Below are 22,351 nucleotides of genomic sequence, written 5' to 3' on the forward strand. Positions count from 1 at the left end.
AGGGAATGCAAGGGTTATTTTAAATTAGAGAAATCAATATTCATACTGCTGGGTTGTAAACTACCCAAGCAAAATATGAGGTGCTGTTCCCTCGTGTGGAGAAGCGAGTTTCCACTACGATCATCTGAGGACCTGATCTTTTAGTCAAGTCTGACAATGCGGGGTCGTTTAGGATGGCCAGGTAAGACCATCCGTAAAGCAAAGAGGCATTTTAACTGGAATACGAGACGGATGTTCGGTAGATATAAAAGGGTTTGGATGCCATCACTTCCTACAAGACAAAACCTAATAGCTCGTCAATCATCACTCCTGAATGTGCTCCATGCTTTGAATGCTTGTTTTAAAAGGGAAAACATCGATGCAGTTTCTCTTAATTCATGAATATGTAGTCAGACAGCTCCAATCGCATCTATAAATTTTTCCTTATAAGGGGGTCTGTTAAAATGAAGGTTTACTGTATATCTTATTCCTCACGATACTCTCCAGTAACTTGCCTACAACAGATGTTAGGCTAATTGGTTTATACTTCCCACAATTTTCTTTGCAGCCTTTCTGAAATAGAGGCACAACATTAGCCACCCTCCAGTCTTCTGGCACCTCACCCGTGCCCAATGATGTTATACAATACAATACAATCAGTTTTATTTGTCACTTGCACTTTGTGCAAGTGAAATGAATTTGCCAGCAGCGGTACAATGAAAAAGAACACACAAATACACGATAAAAAATTTAACACAAACATCCACCACAGCATTCATCACTGTGGTGGAAGGCACAAAATTTGGCCAGTCCTCCTCCATTTTCCCCCATGGTCGGGACCTCACCCCTCCGCAGCCGCCGCTGCGGGCGTCCAGATGAATGAAAGTCAAGGTAAGTCCTGAATCGGTGCCGCCCCCACCGGAGACCGCGGCTTCAGGTTGGTGTAGGCCGCAGGTCGGCGGTCGAAGATTTAAATTTCCCGCCGCGCCGCAGCCAGAAGCACCGCAGACCGCTGGGTCGGCAGTCGAAGCTCCCCTCCAGGGGTCCCCGGCGAGGAACCCCGCTCCTGATGGTAAGTCCACGCCACGCCCACGGTAGAAGTTGGCCGCGGTCCGGCGGTGGGAGCTTCTTCTTCTCCCAGGTCCCCACGAGGGATCCCAGGCTGCGGACGCCACGCCAGCTGGAGCTCTGTAGACCGCGGCTTCAGGCTGCCGCGGGCCAGTGAATGGAGCGCTCCCCTCCGGCGAGCCCCAGCGAGGGCTCGCCCGCCCCACGCCGAGAGTCCACGCTGCGCCCGCTGCTGAAGCCCCGGACGCATCTCCGGGAAAGGCCACACCGATCCTCGATGTTAGGCCACGGGGGAGGCGACATGGAAAAAGTCGCCTCTCCGTGGAGGATTCCCCCTTACCCCCCCAAACCACCCCCCACACAAGACGCACAAAGAAAAATTAAAAACATACATTTAAACACACTAAAAAAAATTTAAAAGTAGAAAAAACTGACACGCTGCTGGCAGGGCTGCCAGCTTGCAGCGCCCCCCACCGATGTATAATGTTTCATATATCGCAGCTAGAGATCCTGTAATTTCTTCTCTAGCTTCCCTATGACCTTGGATATATCTGAACAGGCCTAGGAGAGTTATCTATCTTCATATTCCTGAGGACATCCAGCATCTCCTCGAACATAATACAGACTGGTCTCAAGACATCTTTGTTAACTGTCCCAAATTCCCTGGTCGTTAATCCTCATCCTTGTTAAAAAGACTTTGGTCGAGGACTTTGCCTATTTCCTGTGGCTCCGCACAGAAGTGACCACTTTGTTTTAAGTGGCCCTATTTTCTTTCTAGTTACCGTTTTTCCCCTTAATGTAATCTCTTAGGATTTCTCTTCATGTTATCTGTCAGAGTCCTTAATGTTATCTACCAGAGCTAGTAATCAAAGGTTGGATATTTTGCAGCAAATGGATTGTCTTAATTTCCCAATACCACAAATGAGAAAAACAATGAAATATTTTCTACATATCCAGAAAAATGCTACTCCAATATAACTTGGGAAATTGAACAAACTAGCTCACTGTTTTTTGTTACCCACTCTGTTATTCTGAACACCAAGTCCAATTCCAGGTTCTCAGCTGACATGGTAGAAACCTGGAGACACAAGAAACGGCAGATACTGGAATCCTGAGCAAACGCTCAGTGGATCAGGCAGCATCTGTGGAGGGAATGGACAGGCGATGTTTCGGGTCAGGACCTTCTTCAGACTGGTAGAACCCTGTATGGTCTACAAATTATGAATCAAACTCCACATTTTTTTAAAAACAGCTTTTTTAACTTCTGGTTTTTAATTTCTAGCAGAAAATTCTCTATTTCAGATACTGTTTTCATGCCTTATCATCAGTAATAATAGATATTCCAGTCAACTTCACCAAACCAGGCCAAAAGGGTAGAAAATGTTTAAGCATCCTTGTATCAGAGTTTATCCCTACCCACACCTTCAATTGAACTGTTGTGGTGATTCTTCTGTATTCTTGTCAAGGTTTCAATTGCTTCAATTGGTGTCTCTCTAGTTGTATCCATTGATATTCTCCTGTCTTGCTCCTCTCCAAAGATATTATTATTGTTGTTCACTTGCGTCCCATTGGCTCGTGTCAATTTTTGAAGTTCGACCTTCAGTTCTGTAATCTAGAAAATTATGTTTTATTTCATCTGTGGTGAGATACAATACCATAAACATAATAATTTAACTGGTTTCATCCATTAAATAAGGAAGTGAGGGTCTTATAATATTAATAATCCTTTTGCTTGACATTAGGCAGCTTGTTTTGAGGGAAATTAACAAACTTTTATTTATGACCAATCATATTTAAATTAATCTATAATTGTACATCTACATGCTATCACATGGTCTATTATTAACTAATGGCTACAAAGTTTAGGTAATGACCTCTGGCTTGTAACTTAATAAGATCATGAATAATTGTAGAACAATATGGTCCAGCATAACCTGTTTTTGATTTTGTAGAATCATAGACTTGGTGTTTCTCAAATATTTTGCTGAATTTAACTGCAAGGCAGAATTTAAACGGGTGGCCTCCTTCCATCCACCAGCAGCACTGGGCTAGCTACAAGGCAGTAAATCCCCTGACACCAGGCAGGATGGCGAATCATGAAGACCATGAAATGACAGAGATCAGTAGTGAAGAAAGGTCAGGGCACGGATACGGTGGGTCGAAGGGTGGAAACAGGCTCTTCGACCCACCGTATCCGTGCCAACCAGCGATCTCGCACACTAACCCTATCCTACACACTAGGGACAATTTACAATTTTACGTTTTTGGAGTGTGGGAGGAAACTGGCGCTCCCGGAGAAAACCTACACAGGTCACGGGGATAACGTATAGACAGCACCCGTATTCAGGATTAAACCTGGGTTCCTAGTGCTGTACGGCAGCAACTCTACTGTTGCGTCACCGTGAGTTGTCCTGTTAAATTGACTCCTCCTTCAACTCTTAACCACCAACTACACTATTTTTTCCCCTTCTTCTGCTACTAACATATGTCTCTTAATTTCAAAATCTAAGGCCCAGTTTTTTCAGGACCCAATCTGCTTTTTGGAATCCCCATCCACCTGTAATCAGCTGGGCTGTTGCAGTAAGTCTATTCCATCACATAAACCCTACTACTCCCCCTTCCTCATTTCACAGATTTCGTCTACACTTCATGCTGCCTCAAGAAATCAGCCAAAATATTAAAAGACCACTTACACCCTCTCCTCTCGTGCAGAGGATACAAAAGATTGAAAGCACGTATACCAGATTCAACAACAGCTTCTTATCTGCTGTAATCAGACTATTGTACAGACCAGATCGCTCATATGTTGGGGGAAATTCTGAATTTTCCAATCTACCTTGTTGTGGCCCATGCACTTGCTTTTATTGATGTAAATTCTAAACTTAATTTTTATTTTTTGTTCTAGCATACAAAACAAAATGTTCATTGTATCTTGGCCATGTGACAATAATAAACCAATCCCAATATTAATCATATTTGACATTCAGAAACATTTAAAAGCTACTAATGTTTATGCAAACAATTAAAATTAAGAATATTTAATGATTAAAATGAAATATTCACTGAAAAACATTAAAACAAAATTACTTTCTCTTAACCACGTAGCCATTCGAGAATCCCTATTGAAAGGAATGGGAAGGGATGGGGGAAGAAGGGAGGGCGTTCCAATCACAGATTTTAACTGGTAGTAGATCTGAATAGTGATTCTCCAGTGTAATATCTCAGAGGAATCCCAAAAAGACTGGATTTGCATCACTTATGGACTTGTGCATGCAGATTATGCATATTCACACACCCTTTAATGCACAGAATGCACCTGGTGTCCATTGGCAGTTGATACCATGACTGAACAATTGATAACTCGTGCTAATCCCATCTGCCTCCGTAACTAGAGATGGTATTAGTAAATTCCCCATCTTTGAGCAATAGCATCAGTTTGTGAATGACTGAAGATTTACGGATGAGAGGTTTAGTGGAGCAACGCTGAATACTGTCCGTCCACCATTGTGACTTTGATAGTTTCAGCTGCGAATAGCAGATGTCTAATCTTTTGTCTCAGAGCCGAATCCCAGACAAATAAATGGATTGATTATATTCCAATAATCAATAGTTTCAGTTGGTATCAGCTTGATCTAAATGTAACTGGACGGGTTAGAACCCCAACCAGTCTGAAGAAGGGTTTCGGCCCGAAACGTCGCCTATTTCCTTCGCTCCATAGATGCTGCTGCACCCGCTGAGTTTCCCCAGCAATTTTGTGTACCTTCCCAATTTATCAAATATAGCTATGTGGCTGATAGGCTAATTTAGTAAAATTCAGTATGTTCAATATCATCCAGATTGGCCATAACACTTATTTGATAGCTCTGTGCAGTCAAAGCACTGATTGTAGTGATTTGGTAAATAATCTGGAAACTGAAGTTAGCCCATTTTGCAACGCTCCTGAGTGTCTCATTGCCTCATCCAGTTAAATTTCAATTATCTCCGAACCCTGTGAGCGGAAATGATCACATGGAAGTTATTCAGAAATGTCTATACTGCACTTGCGGTTTGAGGCTGTTGACAATGATCAGTCCACATCTCCATAATTGTGAGCCTGCCTTGAAAGGCTACTCCAATCATACCTGTTGTGCAGTATAAACTAATCTTATGTTATCCCAAACCAGGGTAAATATTCAAACCAGTGTAAATATTACCAACCTGTATCCGTGACAGGAGACATCATGATGTGGCTCCCTACCTTCACACCGCCGGATGGGGAACTTCCAGGAGTTGCCTCAATCAGCTTCATCCTTCCACATCCGATTGGGAGGACTTATGCAACCCGACCCAGGAGCTGCCACAACCATGTGTGCATGATTTTGCACTTCTGCTCCTGGGAGGTAGAGGAGCTCGAGTACGGGGTTGACGCATCTTCCAGGAAGGCCGTTCTGGGCTGTGGCCTAAAAAGACCTTTGTCCTGGTTGTACGGCCTTCAAGCTTTCACCAGCTTCAGTGTATCGTGGTTTGCTGGTGGGTGCATAGGGGTGCTGCTGCTGGAGATGTGAGGTCTTGCGTGATGATGTGGCCTCCATGAGCCCAACGGCCCTTGTCGAGCTTCTTGACTTGTTTCATCAGGTTGCCCAAATGGCAGTATCCCCCTGATAGCTATTCACCGCAGGGACACTGAGCGAAATACAGTTCCCTGGTGCTGGGTGTTTGGTAGTTGTTATTCACAGCCTTCTCCTACTGCTGGTTGTGTTGTTCCTGCACCCCGAGCACACTTGTGGTATCTTCAGCCAAACCCCTGTCTTCAGAGTCAGCCCAGAACTGACTCCTAATGCTCCCCTCTGTCGAGGGAGATGCATTATGCAGCCCTCGATAAGGTGCTGTCATGGGCGTCCCAGGACCCCCATGGTGACTAGAACTCCAAATACCGGAGCATGTCAAATTGGAGCATCAGCTCCATCAACCGCTCCATGCGGGATATGCGATCATAGTCACTCCCGCCGGCGGTGAGTCTTCACAGCCCGACTCGTCCGAGTCTTCGGGCCTGTCCGACTTCTGCTTGGCCTTCCCGCCAGTCTGTGGTATCGATTCCGACTGTGCAGGTGCCAGGTCGGAGACGGCTGATCAATAGCGATCCAGGTGCAGCCTACCGCTGCTGACTGCCCGCAATTCCGCGGTCCTCCTCAGTCAGTCTGGATGCGGTCCATTCCTGTAATATTCTCATAAAATAGCACAAAACAACCTTTGAGAGGATTTTACCTGCATGTCCTGTTTTAAACCTTCTGCTGCAGGGGCCACGCTCCTCCCGAGCCTGGTCTCCTGGTCTTAGTTGTTGCAGCTGGGGTTCCCTCTGTGCTCCTTGTAGAAAGGTTTCCATGTCGGGTATTTCTCCCCCGAGCTTTACCTTGGCGGTCCCTATAGCAGGGCTTCTCCGCGAGGTTCTCCAGTAAGGGCTTCCCCCCCCCTCTGAGCTGGGTATCCCTGCAGTAACTGCAGCCGGGATATCCCCGCAATCCCTATAAAAGGGATAGCCGCGATTTGCAATGTCGGGGGGGGGGGGGTATCTGCTCTGGGTGCCATCAGCACCAATATGAAGCCGCTGGTTTTCTGCCAGCGGCTCGGAAGGCACATCCACCCCCTCCCGCGTTACGCGGTCTCCGGAGTAGTTCTCCAGGTGCCCCCAGCACCAATATGAAGCTGCTGGTTCCACCGCCAGCGGCTCGGTAGGAAAATCCACCGCCGCACGCTCCCCGCGTTCCGCGGTCTCCCGAGTGGGTTCTCCACCTATATGAAGCCGCTGGCTCCACCACCAGCGGCTCGATAGGCTAATCCACCTCCGCTCGCTTCCCGCATTCTGCGGTCTCCCGAGCGACTTGGTCCGTGGGCAGGCATCCCCGTTACCGGGGTTCCCTGGAAGTTTGTGACTGGGGTTCCCCCTAGTCCCAACTTTGCCCCGGACTTTTAGCAGGACCTCTAAGTGGAGGTTCCTGCAAGAAGATGAAAAACATGAAAATGTTTTTTAATAACTTACCTCAGGTCTGTTGCTGGCAGGAGAATCACGTCCATCCTGCCAGTCGTCACGCAATGCGATAGACGATATGACACGCATGCGTACTGGCGGGGTCTTCACGTAGTTACTCACGTGACTCCGAAGTAAAATCTCAGATTTATGCATTTAGCAAAAATGTTTGATAAATATTTTACTTCATTTTTTATAGACAAATGTGGATTGTAGCACTTAACAGATGTGGGAATAATTTGTGGATACAAATGATCAAAACAGCATAACTGTCAAAAAGGAACATGAATCAAGAATAGAAAGACCCAGGCTAAAATTGTATGAATTTTCATTCACTTAAGGAAGCAGGAACACCAATTAAAATTCCCAAACAACACCCAGAAATGTAAATTAGCACAAAAGATGGTGATCTTCAAACAAACACGTATAAGGGAAAGAAAACCTGAAGAAAAATTACTAAGCTGTTGGAAAATATCTATTATTCCATTCACATGCGACATGGATATGGGTGTTTCCATAAATATAGCACTCAGTAGTGAAACGTCTCCGAACTTCCAGGTTATTATCCTGTTTTTAATGTATTTTTCCCATTGTTTCATATCCTGTATTTTAAGTAGTATAGATCATGGTATATAGCCAAAATGAGATGAGACAAAAATGAAAAAAATCTGTTTTTACAATGAAAAATATCAGATATGTCCCTGTGTTTTCTTGTCTTTTTTTGGGTCATTTTTCAAGCAGGATTTCATCAAATCCTTAGGCTAATTGATACCAGAAAGATTACATTAATTTTGCAATTAAATAACTCTATACAAGCCAAATTCAGATTATGATTTTTATCATTTATTACCCGATAAGATAGTTTTCTGATGCCCCAGGTATTTGCAGCAGAGCGTGAGTAGCTGTGCCCCTTTGGTCACGTGTGAAATGTGTCACCTGTGAACCGTTTTTATATTTATTGTTTCCTTTTTTATTGTTTATATTTTGTTTAAGCTTTCCATTGAAGTACCTAATAATGACTAGAATTTAAAATCGTGAAATAAAAATCTAGTTTGCTCACCTATTTTAGCGATGCCTCATTCTGTAGCTATTTATAGCGTTATAAAGGTTTTTTTGGGGGGATATAAAGGGATTGTAAAAAATTCAAATAACCCAATTATAATGACCCTGGCTTGAACTATGGGCTACGTGGTGGGTTAGGTACCGACATTTTGTAAGGGAGCTTCGAAATCAATAAGTGTCCCATATGTCTTTTATGTTTTATAAATAAATAAAAAATCTCATTAAAAAAAAAATTTGAGAGTATTAAATTTTGGTCAAATTCTGGTCAATTTTTATCACAAATTGGCTTAGACGGATCATAGGTAGGCCCATTTTTAATCATGTAGTTTATGATTTAATAACTTTCAAATTTGGCCACCCATGTCACAGGTTGGTACCCTTATTTACGGAAATACCCATATGGTAAATGCTGGAATTTACCCTCAGTAGTTATGAGTTCTGATCATTAATATGCGCGACCATGCACTCCCCTTCCCCCAGAATACTCTTATCATCCTGGAAGCTTGAATCTGGAATTAAGGTTAAAAGCTAGTTGCTTTGCTACCAAAAATGTAAGTGTAACAGTGTTGATGGCTACAAAATGGGAAGTTCTTTGTTCAGTGCAAGGCAGAGAACCTGAGGCCTGAAGAATCTAATACAGGAAAAAAAGTTCTGTTTACCCTTTCGGTTTTCTTTGGTCTTGCTTTCTGCCACATTAAGAACCTTTGATCGGGGAGGGGTAAACAGGTGCAATGGCTTTTTTTTTGGAGTGTCATTCCAAATGGTTGCACATATGATCCAAAAGAAAAATTAAGTAGGCAGAACCATCACTCTCACTGCCAGACATTTAACATTCATGAAGTTATAAGTCCAGGCACTAAGTTCATTTTGAATGATGAACAGTCTATAATACAGGACACATATAGTGAAAGTTTAAGACTTCTGCATATATAGTATTGAAACATTCAAGGTATTTACCAAAATCTGAGTAGTCATCTTAGTCGCAAATCTTACCCTGCTCTGAAGTTTCTTAACTTCTGCTGCATGTGCTTTTCCAACTTCTTCCAATTTCTTTTTTTCAGCATCTTGATGCTTAACAAAGTCTATTTCCCTAAAAAATAAGTTTTCATTGAATGATTCTCGCAGCTTTATTTTAATATTTTTTAAAATAAATTTAATTTCTTACTTTTGCTGATAATCTTTAATGAGCTTCTTGGCTTTGTTGTACTTCTTTTCTAAAGCCTGGTACTGGCTCTGGGTTTCCTTCAGATGCTCATTCACGGTATGACATAGGGTCTGTGCCTCAATCCAGTAGTTCTCCAGTTTTAACATTCTTTCTCTGTTCTCTTCAATGTTCTGTTGCAGTTGTGTTTTTTCGAGTTCCCATTGAACTTTTTCATTATCTGCTAATTTAAGCTAGGTAGCACAAGCACGAAGTAAAAAAATCAACATAAGCGCAGGAACCTGGCCATGTTTCCTACATCAAAATTCTAGCACGCAATTCAGGTTTGGGAGTATTATCCTTCAGTTGAAGATACAATCAAATTATCCTTCAGTTGAAGATACTTAGTTGAGGTGATATAAAAAGAGTGCAAGATATGGAAAATTAGAGCATTTAATAATTTGATAATGATTGAAACATTGGACATATTATCAAATAATTTAACTTAAATTAATGGCCAATAAAAAAATTATTTGTTCAAAATTTGTACTTAAGGAAAAGTAAATTTAAAAATAAATATTTCAGATACATTAGGAATCACGACAGTTAAAATAATAGCTAAATGCATAATAAAGATTTTATCCCAGCTCCCATTCAACAGAAACACTTATGTAAATATAGAAGCCTGCTCTGTAAATACTTCAAGTGATTCAATTACTCCATGAACTAATTCAATGCATTCAAAATGGGAAACATCTGTCCTTCTGGTGTGAGGGTTAAGGGTAATCGAAGAGTAAGAACGAAAACAAACGTAATTGAAGGCTTTGCCTTCTACACTGGAAAAAATCCCAAATTAAGGAAAAGGAAGACAGAGAAGAATTCATTTAGGTTTGTGCCGTAGAAAACTTTTTATATTAACCAGGTTTAGGAGGTCCTTTCACAATTTAATTGGAAGTGGCTTTATACAAATGGCTTGGTGAGCTAAATGATCTACAACTTTATACAGTAATTTGTTTTGTAGAATCTTACCTTAGCTTTCATTTTCTGAATTTCAGCTTCAGTAACAGAATGCTTAATCTGTAGCTAGATGGGTCAAAATAAAATGGTCAGAAAGTACATCCAACAAAGCTGAAAAGACCTGATTTAAAACAAATGCTCAGGGTTCAAAGTTAAAACAATTCCATCTGAACTGCAATTACAAATTTAAGGATGCTACATGTGGATTTTTATTCTTATTTATATGCAGCCATTATCAGTGTTTTCTTTTCTTCAGTTGTTCATCCATAAAATATTACACTAGGGACATGATCTGTCAAAATTAATGTTTACACACTGATTAGTCTTGATACTTCTCAGTCTATAAGTTTCACTACTAAACTGTTGTCCAACTGTCAACAAGTCTATGACCTCAGAGTCATGTCCTGTCTATGCTAGTCCCACCTGCCTGTGTTTGGTCCATTTCCCTCGAAACCTAAAGTAGACACAAAATGCTGGAGTAACTCAGTGGGTCAGGCAGCATCTCTGGAGAAAAGGAGTAAGTGACATTTCAGGTTGAAACCCTTCATCAGCCCAAGAGTCAGGGATGACTCGGGAAATAAGGAGCCCACAATGGTCAATTGTTGGCTCCGGACGAGGTGATAATGATGGAATACAAACAGCAAAATTAGTAAGAGGACTACGTTGGTGGAGGGACAGTGAGAGAGGGAATGCAAGGGCTACAAAGTTAGAGATGTCAATATTCATGACGCTGGGTTGTAAGCTGCCCAAGCGAAATATGAGGTACTATTCTTCCAATTTGCATGTGGCCTCACTTTGACAGTGGAGGCGGCCCAGGACAGAAAGGTCTGTTTGTGATCCATATTCTAACCTTCTAACCTTCCAGAGCAGCCATGTCAAATGCTTTGGAACCTTGTCAAACCTGCTCTAAAAGCAAGTATCCAGAAGTATGCAAGCCAACCTGCAATAGTTTGGATAGTGCCATACAAGTTGTGAAATTACATTTGCTAAAGTTAACTGAAACCAAAGTTTCAGTGGTACCTAACAATTGGAAAGAATATTTCTTATACTAAGAAAATGTTCCCTTCTTTTAACACACCCTGATAAAAACTGAACCACAGGGCATAATCATACCTAAACAGAATACGGGTACCAGCACAACTTTCAGAGATTAAATCATCTCATCTAATTTATCTTAACATGAAAAGTATTGCTAGGATATCATATTAACTTTACATTCACAATTAATTTTCAATAAAGCTGCCAATCATTTAATCTGTTATTAGCAGAACGGATGACAGCACATTCAATAATTACTTTCAAAAGAAAGTTAGAAAAATTCTTGACTCAAGAAAAGATTAAGTGTAATTCTAGAACTATAATGATTTATTAATTTGTAATGCTAATATTTTCTGCTAAATAAATCATTAAACATTTGCAATAATTGGTCAAGAGGTAACTACGTAACTGAAACAATGTGCAGGGCCATGGGCGAGACTAGGTGAGTAGGAGTAGATGGATTTATCTTGAACAGAGTCAATAGATCAGAGTGCCTTCCATCTGTGCTATAACTGTTCAACTATTCTGTCGTATTATGCATAGATTACATCTCCAAGAGGAAAATGGGGCAGACTAATTATCCATATGTAAACTAATCACAATTTATAAGTGTAGATTCAAGGTCACATGAATATCAATATTACTTAAGCCATAATAAAAGGCAAGCAAATATTTTGCAAGAGGAGAAATTGGGTCTGTAAAGTAATTTATTGATCTTTATCACGCGGCATTATAAACATATGTAACTAATATTCTGTTATAAAATCCTTAGTCACTACAACTGAAATTATCACATCATCAAACATGATTATGTTAAAAGAGCAAAGATCTCATGCTGCATTAATTATCAACGCATTGCAGCCTCAACTTAGACACAACAACACTTACTGTAAAGACTAACCACTGTTGTATGATTTGGCTTCTCCCTGCTTTTGAGTATTCATGGTTAATATATTTTACTATTCATTAAAGGGTTTAATGCTGGACAAAAGGGCCGGTAGGAGGAGGACCGGGGGGGTCTCACCTTCAAGGTCGGCTGCGGAAGGCATACCCCAGGGCATGAAGGCTGAAGGACCAGAGAGGAGAGGGATGGAGAGGGTGAAGTGTATGAGGGGGAGATGCGGCCTCGCCGAGAACAAGCCGCGGAGAGGTGGTCGGGCAGCCAAGAACAAAGAGGGCCTGATGGTGTGGGCACCGAGAACACGGAGGGACCCGGTGAGGGGTGGAGCACTGAGAACAAAGAGAGTCCATCTGGACTATAATGAGTACTTTTGTAATTTTGTTGGCACCAAATACGTAGCAGATTACATACTTTGTGTATTGTATGCAAAAACAAAGAATTCCACTGTACCTTCGGTACATGTGACAGTAAAGTATAATTGAATCACTGAATTGAATTGGTGACAACGTCTGAATGTAGACAATCTATCCTTGAGGCAAATGTTCAGGGCCTCAAATGTGTGCTTTATCATATGACTGTTAAATGAACTGAACATGAGGAGAACCCATGACTTGCTTTATTTTCTTCATCAGTTAGTACCAGTAAACTTCATCGAGAAAATTTACACAATAAACCAGCCTAACATTCCAGCCCCAAACTACTGCACTGGTAAAAATACTATTTTATTATGTACAGGGGAATTGTTCCCTTACTCAACTTGCAATCTTATTGCCATTTGATGTAACTCATTATATGGAAATCGAATGCCACATTTACTACTACAGTGAATACTAGAGCTGTACATTTTGATAATCAAGAACTTTGGTTGATTCCAAAACAAATGCAAAAGATGTGGTACAAATCCAGACTTTTAGCTCAGAAATCTAAGATTCTAAATATCTACTGGTAATGTTATATGCATACTGCATGATGTTATGGGAGAGAAAACAAAAGATATTTTAGTCAGATTCCATTGCAGCTTGCTCCACTCCACTACTTTCTCCCATTAACTCTACTTTTTTCCCCTTCACCTTACCTTATGTCATTCCCTTTCCAACACCAGAATTGAATGTGCCTCCATTATTCCCGTCGCAGTGCATTCTAAATTCTAATCACTTGCTTCACAAAAAGGTTTTACCTCATGACACTTTACGCCTTCTAATTCAGAAAGCATTTGCCAATGGGGGCAGTCTCTATCTATTCTGTTAAGCCCTTTCATGATTGCATTCATTGAAGTTCCAAGGAAAACAACTTCAGCTTCTCCAGATGATTCATAGAGTTAAAATTTGCTCATTTGATCCCTATTGCACCCTCACTTAGGCCTTCATATGTTTCCCAAAAAGTGATACCCAGGACAGGACACAAAACTCCAGCTATGGCCCAACCCGTCTTTTATAAACGGCCAACATTACATTTCTGCAAACTTGTGTTAAGGTGCCTACTTTTATTTTATCCAATTTCTTCACTTCTGAAATCTTATGATTAGATTGTACTTTCATATTCCTATTCCTAGTTACCTCTTTGAATTTGTGAGCAATCTTGTTGGTATCCACCTCTGTGGGAGAAAGCACATCACCGGTTTCAGGGAGGTCAAACACTTCAATCGCCACCTCATCACCAGTAAGTACTGAGCCCACTTCATCATCATCATCTTCGTCAGTGGCATATTCTCCTGTCTTAACATCAAATCACAGTTTTGCACATATGAATACTGGAGCTAAACTTACAAAAGACACTTCAAACTATGGAAAGGCTTTAAGATACAACAAACTGTACATTTATTTTAGGTGTACTTAGTGTGTGGGTAAGTTGCTGGACAAGAGCTAGACTTCCGATACAGATGCATGATTTAAAATTGACCAGATGTATGATTTCAAATTGCATCATAACTGGGGAATTAGTAAATCAATTAAAATGGAATAGTTTTTTGTTGAATGCATTTATTAAGTTGCAGAATAATAGGTGCAATATTAACAATAATTGATATTATCTCATTAGGCTTGGCAGGATCTGATTTTTATGTTTTATAATGGGTACAATGGTATGCCAGTTATAATATTGGACTATTCATTTTTTAGTCCAATCAAATTATTTCTTTCAAAGGTTCTGAGAATATGAAAAGAATGATTTACATTTATGAAAACAAATTGTGCCTGATCTTTCTACAAATACAGATCAGCATGTAATGCAAATGTCAGACAATAAGATAAAACGGAGGGGAGGCTGGCTGGACTATGGTGCCTTCCTCACCTTGGTGCCACTGTGTTATGTTGTGTCGTGGACTTTCAGTGTTTGTGCTTTTTTTTAAATTCTATTTTATTTTTAATATGTTTTATTATTTATTATTATTTATTTATTTTTATTTTTATGATACTGCCTGTAAGGGAAATTCATTTCGTTGTCTCTAACTGAGACAATGACAATAAATTTGAATACAATACAATACAATGAATGGTTCGTCACAACATAAACACATAGTGTTCCATAAACACATAGAACACTTTATTCACAGCAAGTATGACTGAACTGATATTAGAAGAAATACATCCTTAATTTTGAATCATGAGCTTCCATGTGCGTGCATAGTCTGCTCACTTGTGGTTTTTAGTTATAATTCTTTTAATATTTTCTCATGACATAGGATGCCAATCAGTCCACTGATATGATGCTAGCTTTCAGAGCATTCTCATCAAATTTTCTCTAATTTTCTTGCCACCCACCTACAAATAAAGGGGCTGTCCCACTGTACGTGGTAATTCAAGAGTTCTCCCGAGTTTCCCGATTCGAATTGGGAGAATTACGGTAATAGCCACTCGTAGGTACTCGGGGCTCTTGTGGACATTTTTCAACATGTTGAAAAAACTTCACGAGCTTACCGCGTTTCCCGAGTACCTGCCGTTAGCGTTACGAGCCGCTAAGAGACGTCCCGAGCTCCGACGTACACGCTACGTACATACGAGTTTGATTTTTTTTTTAAACTACGGAGAGCTCTTGAATTACCTCGTACAGTGGGACAGGCACTTAAGGACAATTTATAGTAGTCATCTAACCTATCAGAAAATCTCTGGGATAGAAACATAGATTTTTTAGTTAAATTGACAGCTGCCTTTCTCCTATGTGGCTTGATACATGGTTAATATTCCAGTATTTTTCATTTGTTTACTTTTGAGAATTGTGTTTGGTTTTTTCCATTTTCTGAGATGATTTAAAAACATCAATTAAACAATTAAAATGTCCATGAATTAAAATTATAACAAGCACATAAAAGTTATAAACTTGCTCAAAATTAAAACAGAAAACGCTGGAAATACTTAGCTGGTCAGGTCATGGAAAGAGAAAGGGAGTTAATATTTTAAGTCAAGATGCAGCGTGACCTGCTGAGTATTTCCAGTATTTACTATTTTTATTTTAGATTTCCAACATCGGCTTCAATGTCCTAGACTCGCCACATCAAAGCAATGGCCAAGAAAGCACAGCACACCTCAACTTCCTTAGAAGGCTTAGAAATTTTGGCATATCCCCAACAACCCTCACCAATTTCTTCTGACGTGCCATAGAATGCATTACAGCATGGTTTGGCAACAGCTCCATCTGAGACCCCTAGAAATTGCAGTGAATTGTGGACACAGCCCAGAGGATCACGCAAACCAACCTCCTTTCCTTCTACACTTCACGCTGCCTCTGCAAGGCCATCAACAAAATCAAGGACCAATCTCACTCCCTCTTCTCCCCTCTCCCATCAGGCAAGAGGTACAGAGGTTTGAAAACGCATTCCTCCAGATACAGGGACAGTTTCTTCCCAGCCGTTATCTGGTAACTGAAGCGTCCTCACACAAGTGAAAGTACGGTCCTGACTTCCAATCTACCTCATCAAAGACATCTTTAATCGGATTTTATCCTGCACTAAATGTTGTATCCTTTATCTGTACTCTGTGGACGGTTTGATTGTAATCTCGTATAATCTTTTATCATTAACTGGATAGCACGCAACAAGTTTTTCACAATTAAATTGGTCCAAACGGGCACAGGATAAATTGGCAGATTCCCCACTGTAGGGATGAGAGATCAGTAGATAGTTCACACTCAATCACTCTACTTCCTGGACTCCATTTGTTGACCATTTCTAATTCACCTTGAGTGGGTGCTGCTGAGCCACTTTCTTGCCAAACTGCTAAATTCTGCAGCATTTTTAAATGAAGATAAAACTCAAAACTTTGTTCATTGGGGAAGGTAGGAATAAATCACAACATTTGAACTTGAACATTTTCAACAAAAGCAAGTCATTTACTCTACTGTATCTTGCCAGTCAAATGCAGTTATCCAACCAAATCGCAATTTCCAGTATGAAGATTTTAGCCTTGTAGGTCACAGTTCTTTAAATACACCTTTAAAGCGGTGTCTGCGTCTATTACCTGCTTAGGCAGTGCGTTCCAGTTCTATATCAATTATCCTCCTTTCTCTTCTAATCCTTCTATCAATTATTTTAAGCCCGTGCCTCCTCAATACAGGGAGTGGGATTAAATTGGAAGGACGTAACTAGTAGGTATGTTGCAAAGCGTACCTGAAGCGTCGTTGAAAATCTGTCGCTGCAAGTGTGCGCGATTTTGGCGCCGTTTAGAGGGGGCGGGTTTAAAACGCGATTTTCTCTAAGCTGTTCCAATCGAAAATGTTCAGCCTAGTTAATTATTAACGAAAGATCGCTGGAAGACCCCGTCGCAAAAGCTATTATTAGGTTTAAAGGCCTTGAATAATAGTTATAGTAGTTTAAAAATCAATCTCTAAACCCGCGACCGCCAGCAACCGCAGGGTCTCATAAAGCAAATAGCAGAAGTTAGGTTGTATATTTTTACATTAAAAAGGGCTTCTAAAGATCCCTTTATACAAAGTTTAATATTGCGAGTAGCTCAATTTGGGCCCATTATATCCCGCAGTATTTTTCTGGGCATTTGGGGCACAAATCTACCGCAATGTGAACGTTCTAAACCAGCGCGTTCCACAGGGACCCACTGGAAAGCTGATTTAAATGGGCATTTATTTACAGCAATTAAACACTAAATTCCTTCCATTTGGCCTATAAATTAATGTAAATGAGATTTAAAAATCATGTTTTATTGTGAATTATTTGTGAATATTATTTGGACATTTAGGCTATTTAAAAATGTTAATCATTTATTAAGAAATGGATAGATGTTTAGATCTAGTAATTGAAGTCTGAAATTAGCTACAATTAGGTAACTAACTAATTATATGCTTTAATTTCAGGTCATCCAAGTAAGATTATTTTATATTTGTTTCAGAATGCTTCAATCTATGATAACTGAAAATTTCATTCAGTTCTCTTAATTTTTAAGAAAGTTATGGGCTTTTGACTGTTCACGATCACAGCTTTTTTGTTATGTCCATAGAAAATCAATAGGGAACAAGATGCTCATTTCCCAGTATGAAAATGGCCATAACTTTTGAAATACTTGAGATATGAAAGTGAATTAGGTGTCAAATTAAACTTATTTTTATGCTTTATCTGATGGGACAAATTACAGACTTGATTTTTAAAATCTCAAAATTTTGTAACATTGCTATAACTAGGCCTTCAATTTTGTACATCATAAAAATATACATAAATAAAATAATTAAGATCATAAAGTGATCACTCCATTCCACAAGCCTACTCCCTCCATTACAAATGTTATCATGGCTGATCTGATTGTAACTTCAACTTTGCATTCTGTTGAGTGATCAGACTCACACATAGAGGTTAGACCATAGTCTTTATTGCAGTACAAGTGGAGGGAACACAACGTGCTTTCATCCCCATGGTCTGCATCAAATCGAAAGAGAGAGAGTGACGCACCGGTTAATTGGACCGGTGTGCCAGGGTGGGGATGAAGATCTGGACTAAAAATAAACATCCTTCCTCTTAAAGAATTAACTCCTAATAAAATAGATATGATAATCGCATGCAAAATGTAGGTACTACTGATTACATAAGTACATATAGTATGTGTAAGTAAGCTGGGGGGAAGTTCAAACGTAACCCGGGTACTTTAGGGTGGGCTTGAAGATGCGACCTGCACGCGTACGGTCCAGTCCTGCATTTTCACCCATCACCGGAGATGCATCCCCGGCGATGAAACTGGAGACCTTGGCAGGGGTGGAGGCGGCATGGCCATGAGCGAAGCTACCGGATCAGTAGCGGATGGTAGTGGTGGTATAGAAGGGTCGATGCCGCTGGATGGGGATGGAAGTATACCTGTGCGGTCAGGATAATATGGAAGTGGTTCGTTCACAGGCAGGATGTGCTGTCTATTACTTCTGTAGGTGCCGCCATCGGCATTGACCAAATATGAACTTGGTTCGGAAGCAGTTCCAGAAATTATACCGAGGCGGTCGTGACCCTTTTTGGTTTGTAGACGGACCACCTGTTCCTTGGCTAGTGATGGAAGTGGTCTACTCGTCTTATCATACCATCCTTTTTGAACGTTACTCTTTTGTTGTGGCCTGGGCTGGATTTCGGATGGTGGGTCACATGCTGTACTAGTGCCCGTTTCGCCACAGGCAGTGTGGCTTGGGTTTGCCTTGGCATCAGTCGCTGGGCGGGTGAACCAAATATCAGGGCGCGGGAGATGTTGCGCAGGTTGAGCAGGTCTCAGATCCTACTCTGTGGGATCATTCCATCACTTGTTTGGCACTCCTGACGGCACGTTCAGCCAGCCCGTTTGACTATGGGTATTCGGGGCTGCTGGTGATATGACGAAAACCCTAGCGTGTAGCAACGTCTTAGAAGTACCGGCTGGTAAATAGACTGCCATTGTCAGACAGTAGCTGATATGGAGGCCCGTCATCTGAGAAATGGCATGCCAGCTTCTGGACTACCCCTGCAGAGGTGCAGCTACTGAGCAGATCAATTTCAAACCATCCGGAATACGAGTCGACTAGAATCAGGTATTGTTTGCCATGCCACTCAAAAATGTCAGTTGCCAATGTGGACCATGGGAGGTCGGGAACCGGGTGTGAGAGAAGTGGCTGCTTTTGTTGGTGTGTTGTCAAACTGTTGCACACTGCACAGGACTTTACTTTCTCACGAATATAATCAGTCATGCCAGGTCAGAAAACCATACTTTTCGCTCGCAGGACAGTTGCCTCTGCACCTGTGTAGCCAGCATGGCCAGCATCAAAGTATTTGCTGTGTAAGGAGGCAGGAATTACAGCTTTGTGGCCCTTTACGATAATGCCCTCTTGTAGTCCTAGTTCATCACGAACGGCAAAGAATGGCCAGATTGGGAGTGGTAATCTATATTGCTTGTCTGGCCACCTACACTTAATGATGGAGGAGAGCAATCGTAAGGTATCGTCAGCGGCAGTTTGGGCTACCAAGTCCTCCAAACAGGACGAAGGAACATAGGAGACCGTCATGACAAGGAAGCCGTCTTCAGCCGTGGATGATTTCTCGCAGGTCATCCGTGGAGCACGTGATAGGGTGTCAGCCAGGTGCATGTCCTTGCCACGTTTGTAGGTTAGAACAATGTCATACTTCTGTAGCTGTAGCAACATACGTTGGAGGCGTCCTGAAGTTGATGAACTGCCGTACCGAAGGGGACCAGACCTAGGTCGTTTCAGGCGTCAATGTCTTGTTTCAGGCATCAATGTCTTGTTTCAGGCATCAATGACAGAGAAGTCACATTTTTTCGGACAATAAAGAAGCTCAGATTGCAGACACGTGATGCTAGATGGCACTGTAACTCGACTCTTCCAACATGGAGCACTGCACCTCCTACAAATGGAAGTAAAGTGGCGGCGATCAACATGGTGTCATAGATTTCGGACCCCTTACTCGCCTAGTTGGTTTCAGTTTATTTTAGTTTTTTTTTGTTCAGTTTGTTATTTTACTATGGCTGGCACACTTCGTGAGCCTGAACCTTTAGTGTTTGATGGTGACCTCGCCGAGTGTTGCTGCATCTTTGAAGAGAACTTCACTGCGTATATCCGTGCAGCGCATCATGCCGCAGCGCCAGACATTCGTGCCTCCATTCTCCTCAATCTAGCTGGTACAGAAGCCACTCGACGTGCTCGCAGATTCCACTATGCTTCTGTGCAGGATCTTTACTTATTATACAATAACCTGATATTTCCTTTGTCAAACAGAACTGTTTTATTATTCTGTAAACGCTTCAAATTCTTTGGGATGAGGACTACTTTAAGGAGAAATGGTACAAAAATAAATGAAGCTGCTAATAAATCCCATGTGTATGGCAAATTATTATATTTTGAGGGGTATATAGCCAAATTTCATTCAATAAATGAAATGAAACGATATGCAGTTTGCATATCGGGCCAATAGATCTGTGGATGATGCAGTCAACCTGAGCCTGCACTTCATCCTAGACCGCCAGGGCCCCTATGCGAGGATCCTGTTTGTGGATTTTAGCTCTGCATTCAACACCATTGTGCCAGAGCTACTACACTCCAAACTTTCCGAGTTGACTGTGCCTGAACCCCTCTGTCAGTGGATCACCAACTTCCTGACAGACAGGAAGCAGCATGTGAGGCTGGGAAAGTACATCTCGGACCCGCAAACACTCAGCATAGAGCACTGCAAGGCTGCATACTCTCTCCTCTCCTCTCTCTACACCAACGACTGCACCTCCACAGACACCTCTGTCAAGCTTCTCAACTTTGCGGATGACACAACCCTGATTGGACTGATCCAGGATGGAGAGGAATCTGCCTACAGACAGGAAGTGTCACAGCTGGCGTCCTGGTGCCGCAGCAACAACCTAGAGTTCAATGCGCTTAAGACAGTGGAATTGATTGTAGACTTTAGGAGAGCTCCACCTCCCCTCACCCCACTCACCATCAACAACACCACAGTCACATCTGTGGCGTCTTTTAAGTTCCTGGGAACCATCATCTCCAAGGACCTTAAGTGGGGGGCTACCATCGACTCCACAGTAAAAAAGGCACAACAGAGGATGTACTTCCTGCGGCAGCTGAGGAAGCACAATCTGCCACAGGCAATGATGGTCCAATTCCACATGGCCATCGTAGAGTCTGTTCTCACCTTCTCCATCATGGTCTGGTTTGGCTCAGCCACCAAGCATGACACCTGGAGGCTGCAGCGAATCGTCCGATCAGCAGAGAAGATTATTTGCCTGAACCTTCCCTCCATTGATGAACTGTACACTGCAAGGGCCAGGAAGCGAGCAGGCAAGATCATCTCTGACCCCTCTCACCCTGGCCACAAACTCTTAGAATTACTTCCCTCTGGAAGATGACTCCGGACTGTCAAAGCTGCCGCAGCCAGATATAAAAAGTTTTTATCCACGAGTAGTTGCTCTACTCAACAGCCAAAAATCTGTAGCCTCCCTTTGATCTGGTATTTTGTTGGTTCACATGCTTGATCAACGGTATTTTATCATTAATGTTTTATTATTATTAATGTTTAGTGTTTTCTGAGTCATTCGTAACTGTCACTGTATGTCATGTTGTTACTTGTGGGTGGAGCACAAAGGCAAATTCCTTGTATGTGAATACTTGGCCAAAAAACTTGCTTACTTACTTTACACTTCTACAGTTTCCATTTAATACTTGACACCATCAAATAAAATGTTGGTAGACGAAGGATGCAGATGAAAATATTTAAGTTAGATAAATTATAATTAAAGTTAACATAAATTTTTAATTGGAAAGAAATGCTTCGTGGGCATTTCAAGGGATAGATATGTGCAAATAATATTAGGAATAGATACATAATATAGATAACCGAAAAGCTCAAAAATCACGTAATTGTGATTGTGTTTAAATTATAATGTTTTATTCTTAATTGCTTACTGTATATCGTGATGTTACTTGCAAGCAAATCAAATTCCTTGTATGTATACATATTTGGCTAATAAAATTTATTCAATTCAATTTAATTGTCCATAAACTGCAACTTGCCTATACTATAAGTACAATTGTCTCAGAAGACTGGAACGTTACTTCCATGGTAGTTATTGGTTCTCCAAAATATTCCAGGTATTCAAACTACAGGCTTTGACATCAAAGTTACTTTCCTGATTAAGGCCATTTTAAATAAGGAATATTTTAAAGATGCTCCTGATCT

At 41.2% G+C, this 22,351-nt stretch overlaps 1 protein-coding gene across 6 annotated transcripts in view; it reads right to left on the reverse strand.

Annotated features, from left to right (window-relative positions):
• Window positions 1–22,351, reverse strand: part of ppp1r9a (protein phosphatase 1 regulatory subunit 9A) — a 124,398-nt gene that overhangs the window by 53,975 nt on the left and 48,072 nt on the right. For 3 of the 6 annotated variants that reach the window (XM_033042447.1, XM_033042429.1, XM_033042411.1), the window contains exons 6-10: window positions 13,767–13,925; window positions 10,284–10,337; window positions 9,279–9,508; window positions 9,107–9,203; window positions 2,464–2,659 (exon numbers count right to left, since the gene is read on the reverse strand). In XM_033042447.1, the coding sequence (XP_032898338.1) occupies window positions 2,464–2,659; window positions 9,107–9,203; window positions 9,279–9,508; window positions 10,284–10,337; window positions 13,767–13,925 (736 nt within the window). The remainder of the gene's footprint in view (window positions 1–2,463; window positions 2,660–9,106; window positions 9,204–9,278; window positions 9,509–10,283; window positions 10,338–13,766; window positions 13,926–22,351) is intronic. The other 3 variants (XM_033042420.1, XM_033042440.1, XM_033042457.1) reach the window with 2 other exon arrangements.

This window comes from Amblyraja radiata, chromosome 2 (assembly GCF_010909765.2).
Source record: "Amblyraja radiata isolate CabotCenter1 chromosome 2, sAmbRad1.1.pri, whole genome shotgun sequence".
In the NCBI taxonomy this organism is placed as follows: Eukaryota; Metazoa; Chordata; class Chondrichthyes; order Rajiformes; family Rajidae; genus Amblyraja; species Amblyraja radiata.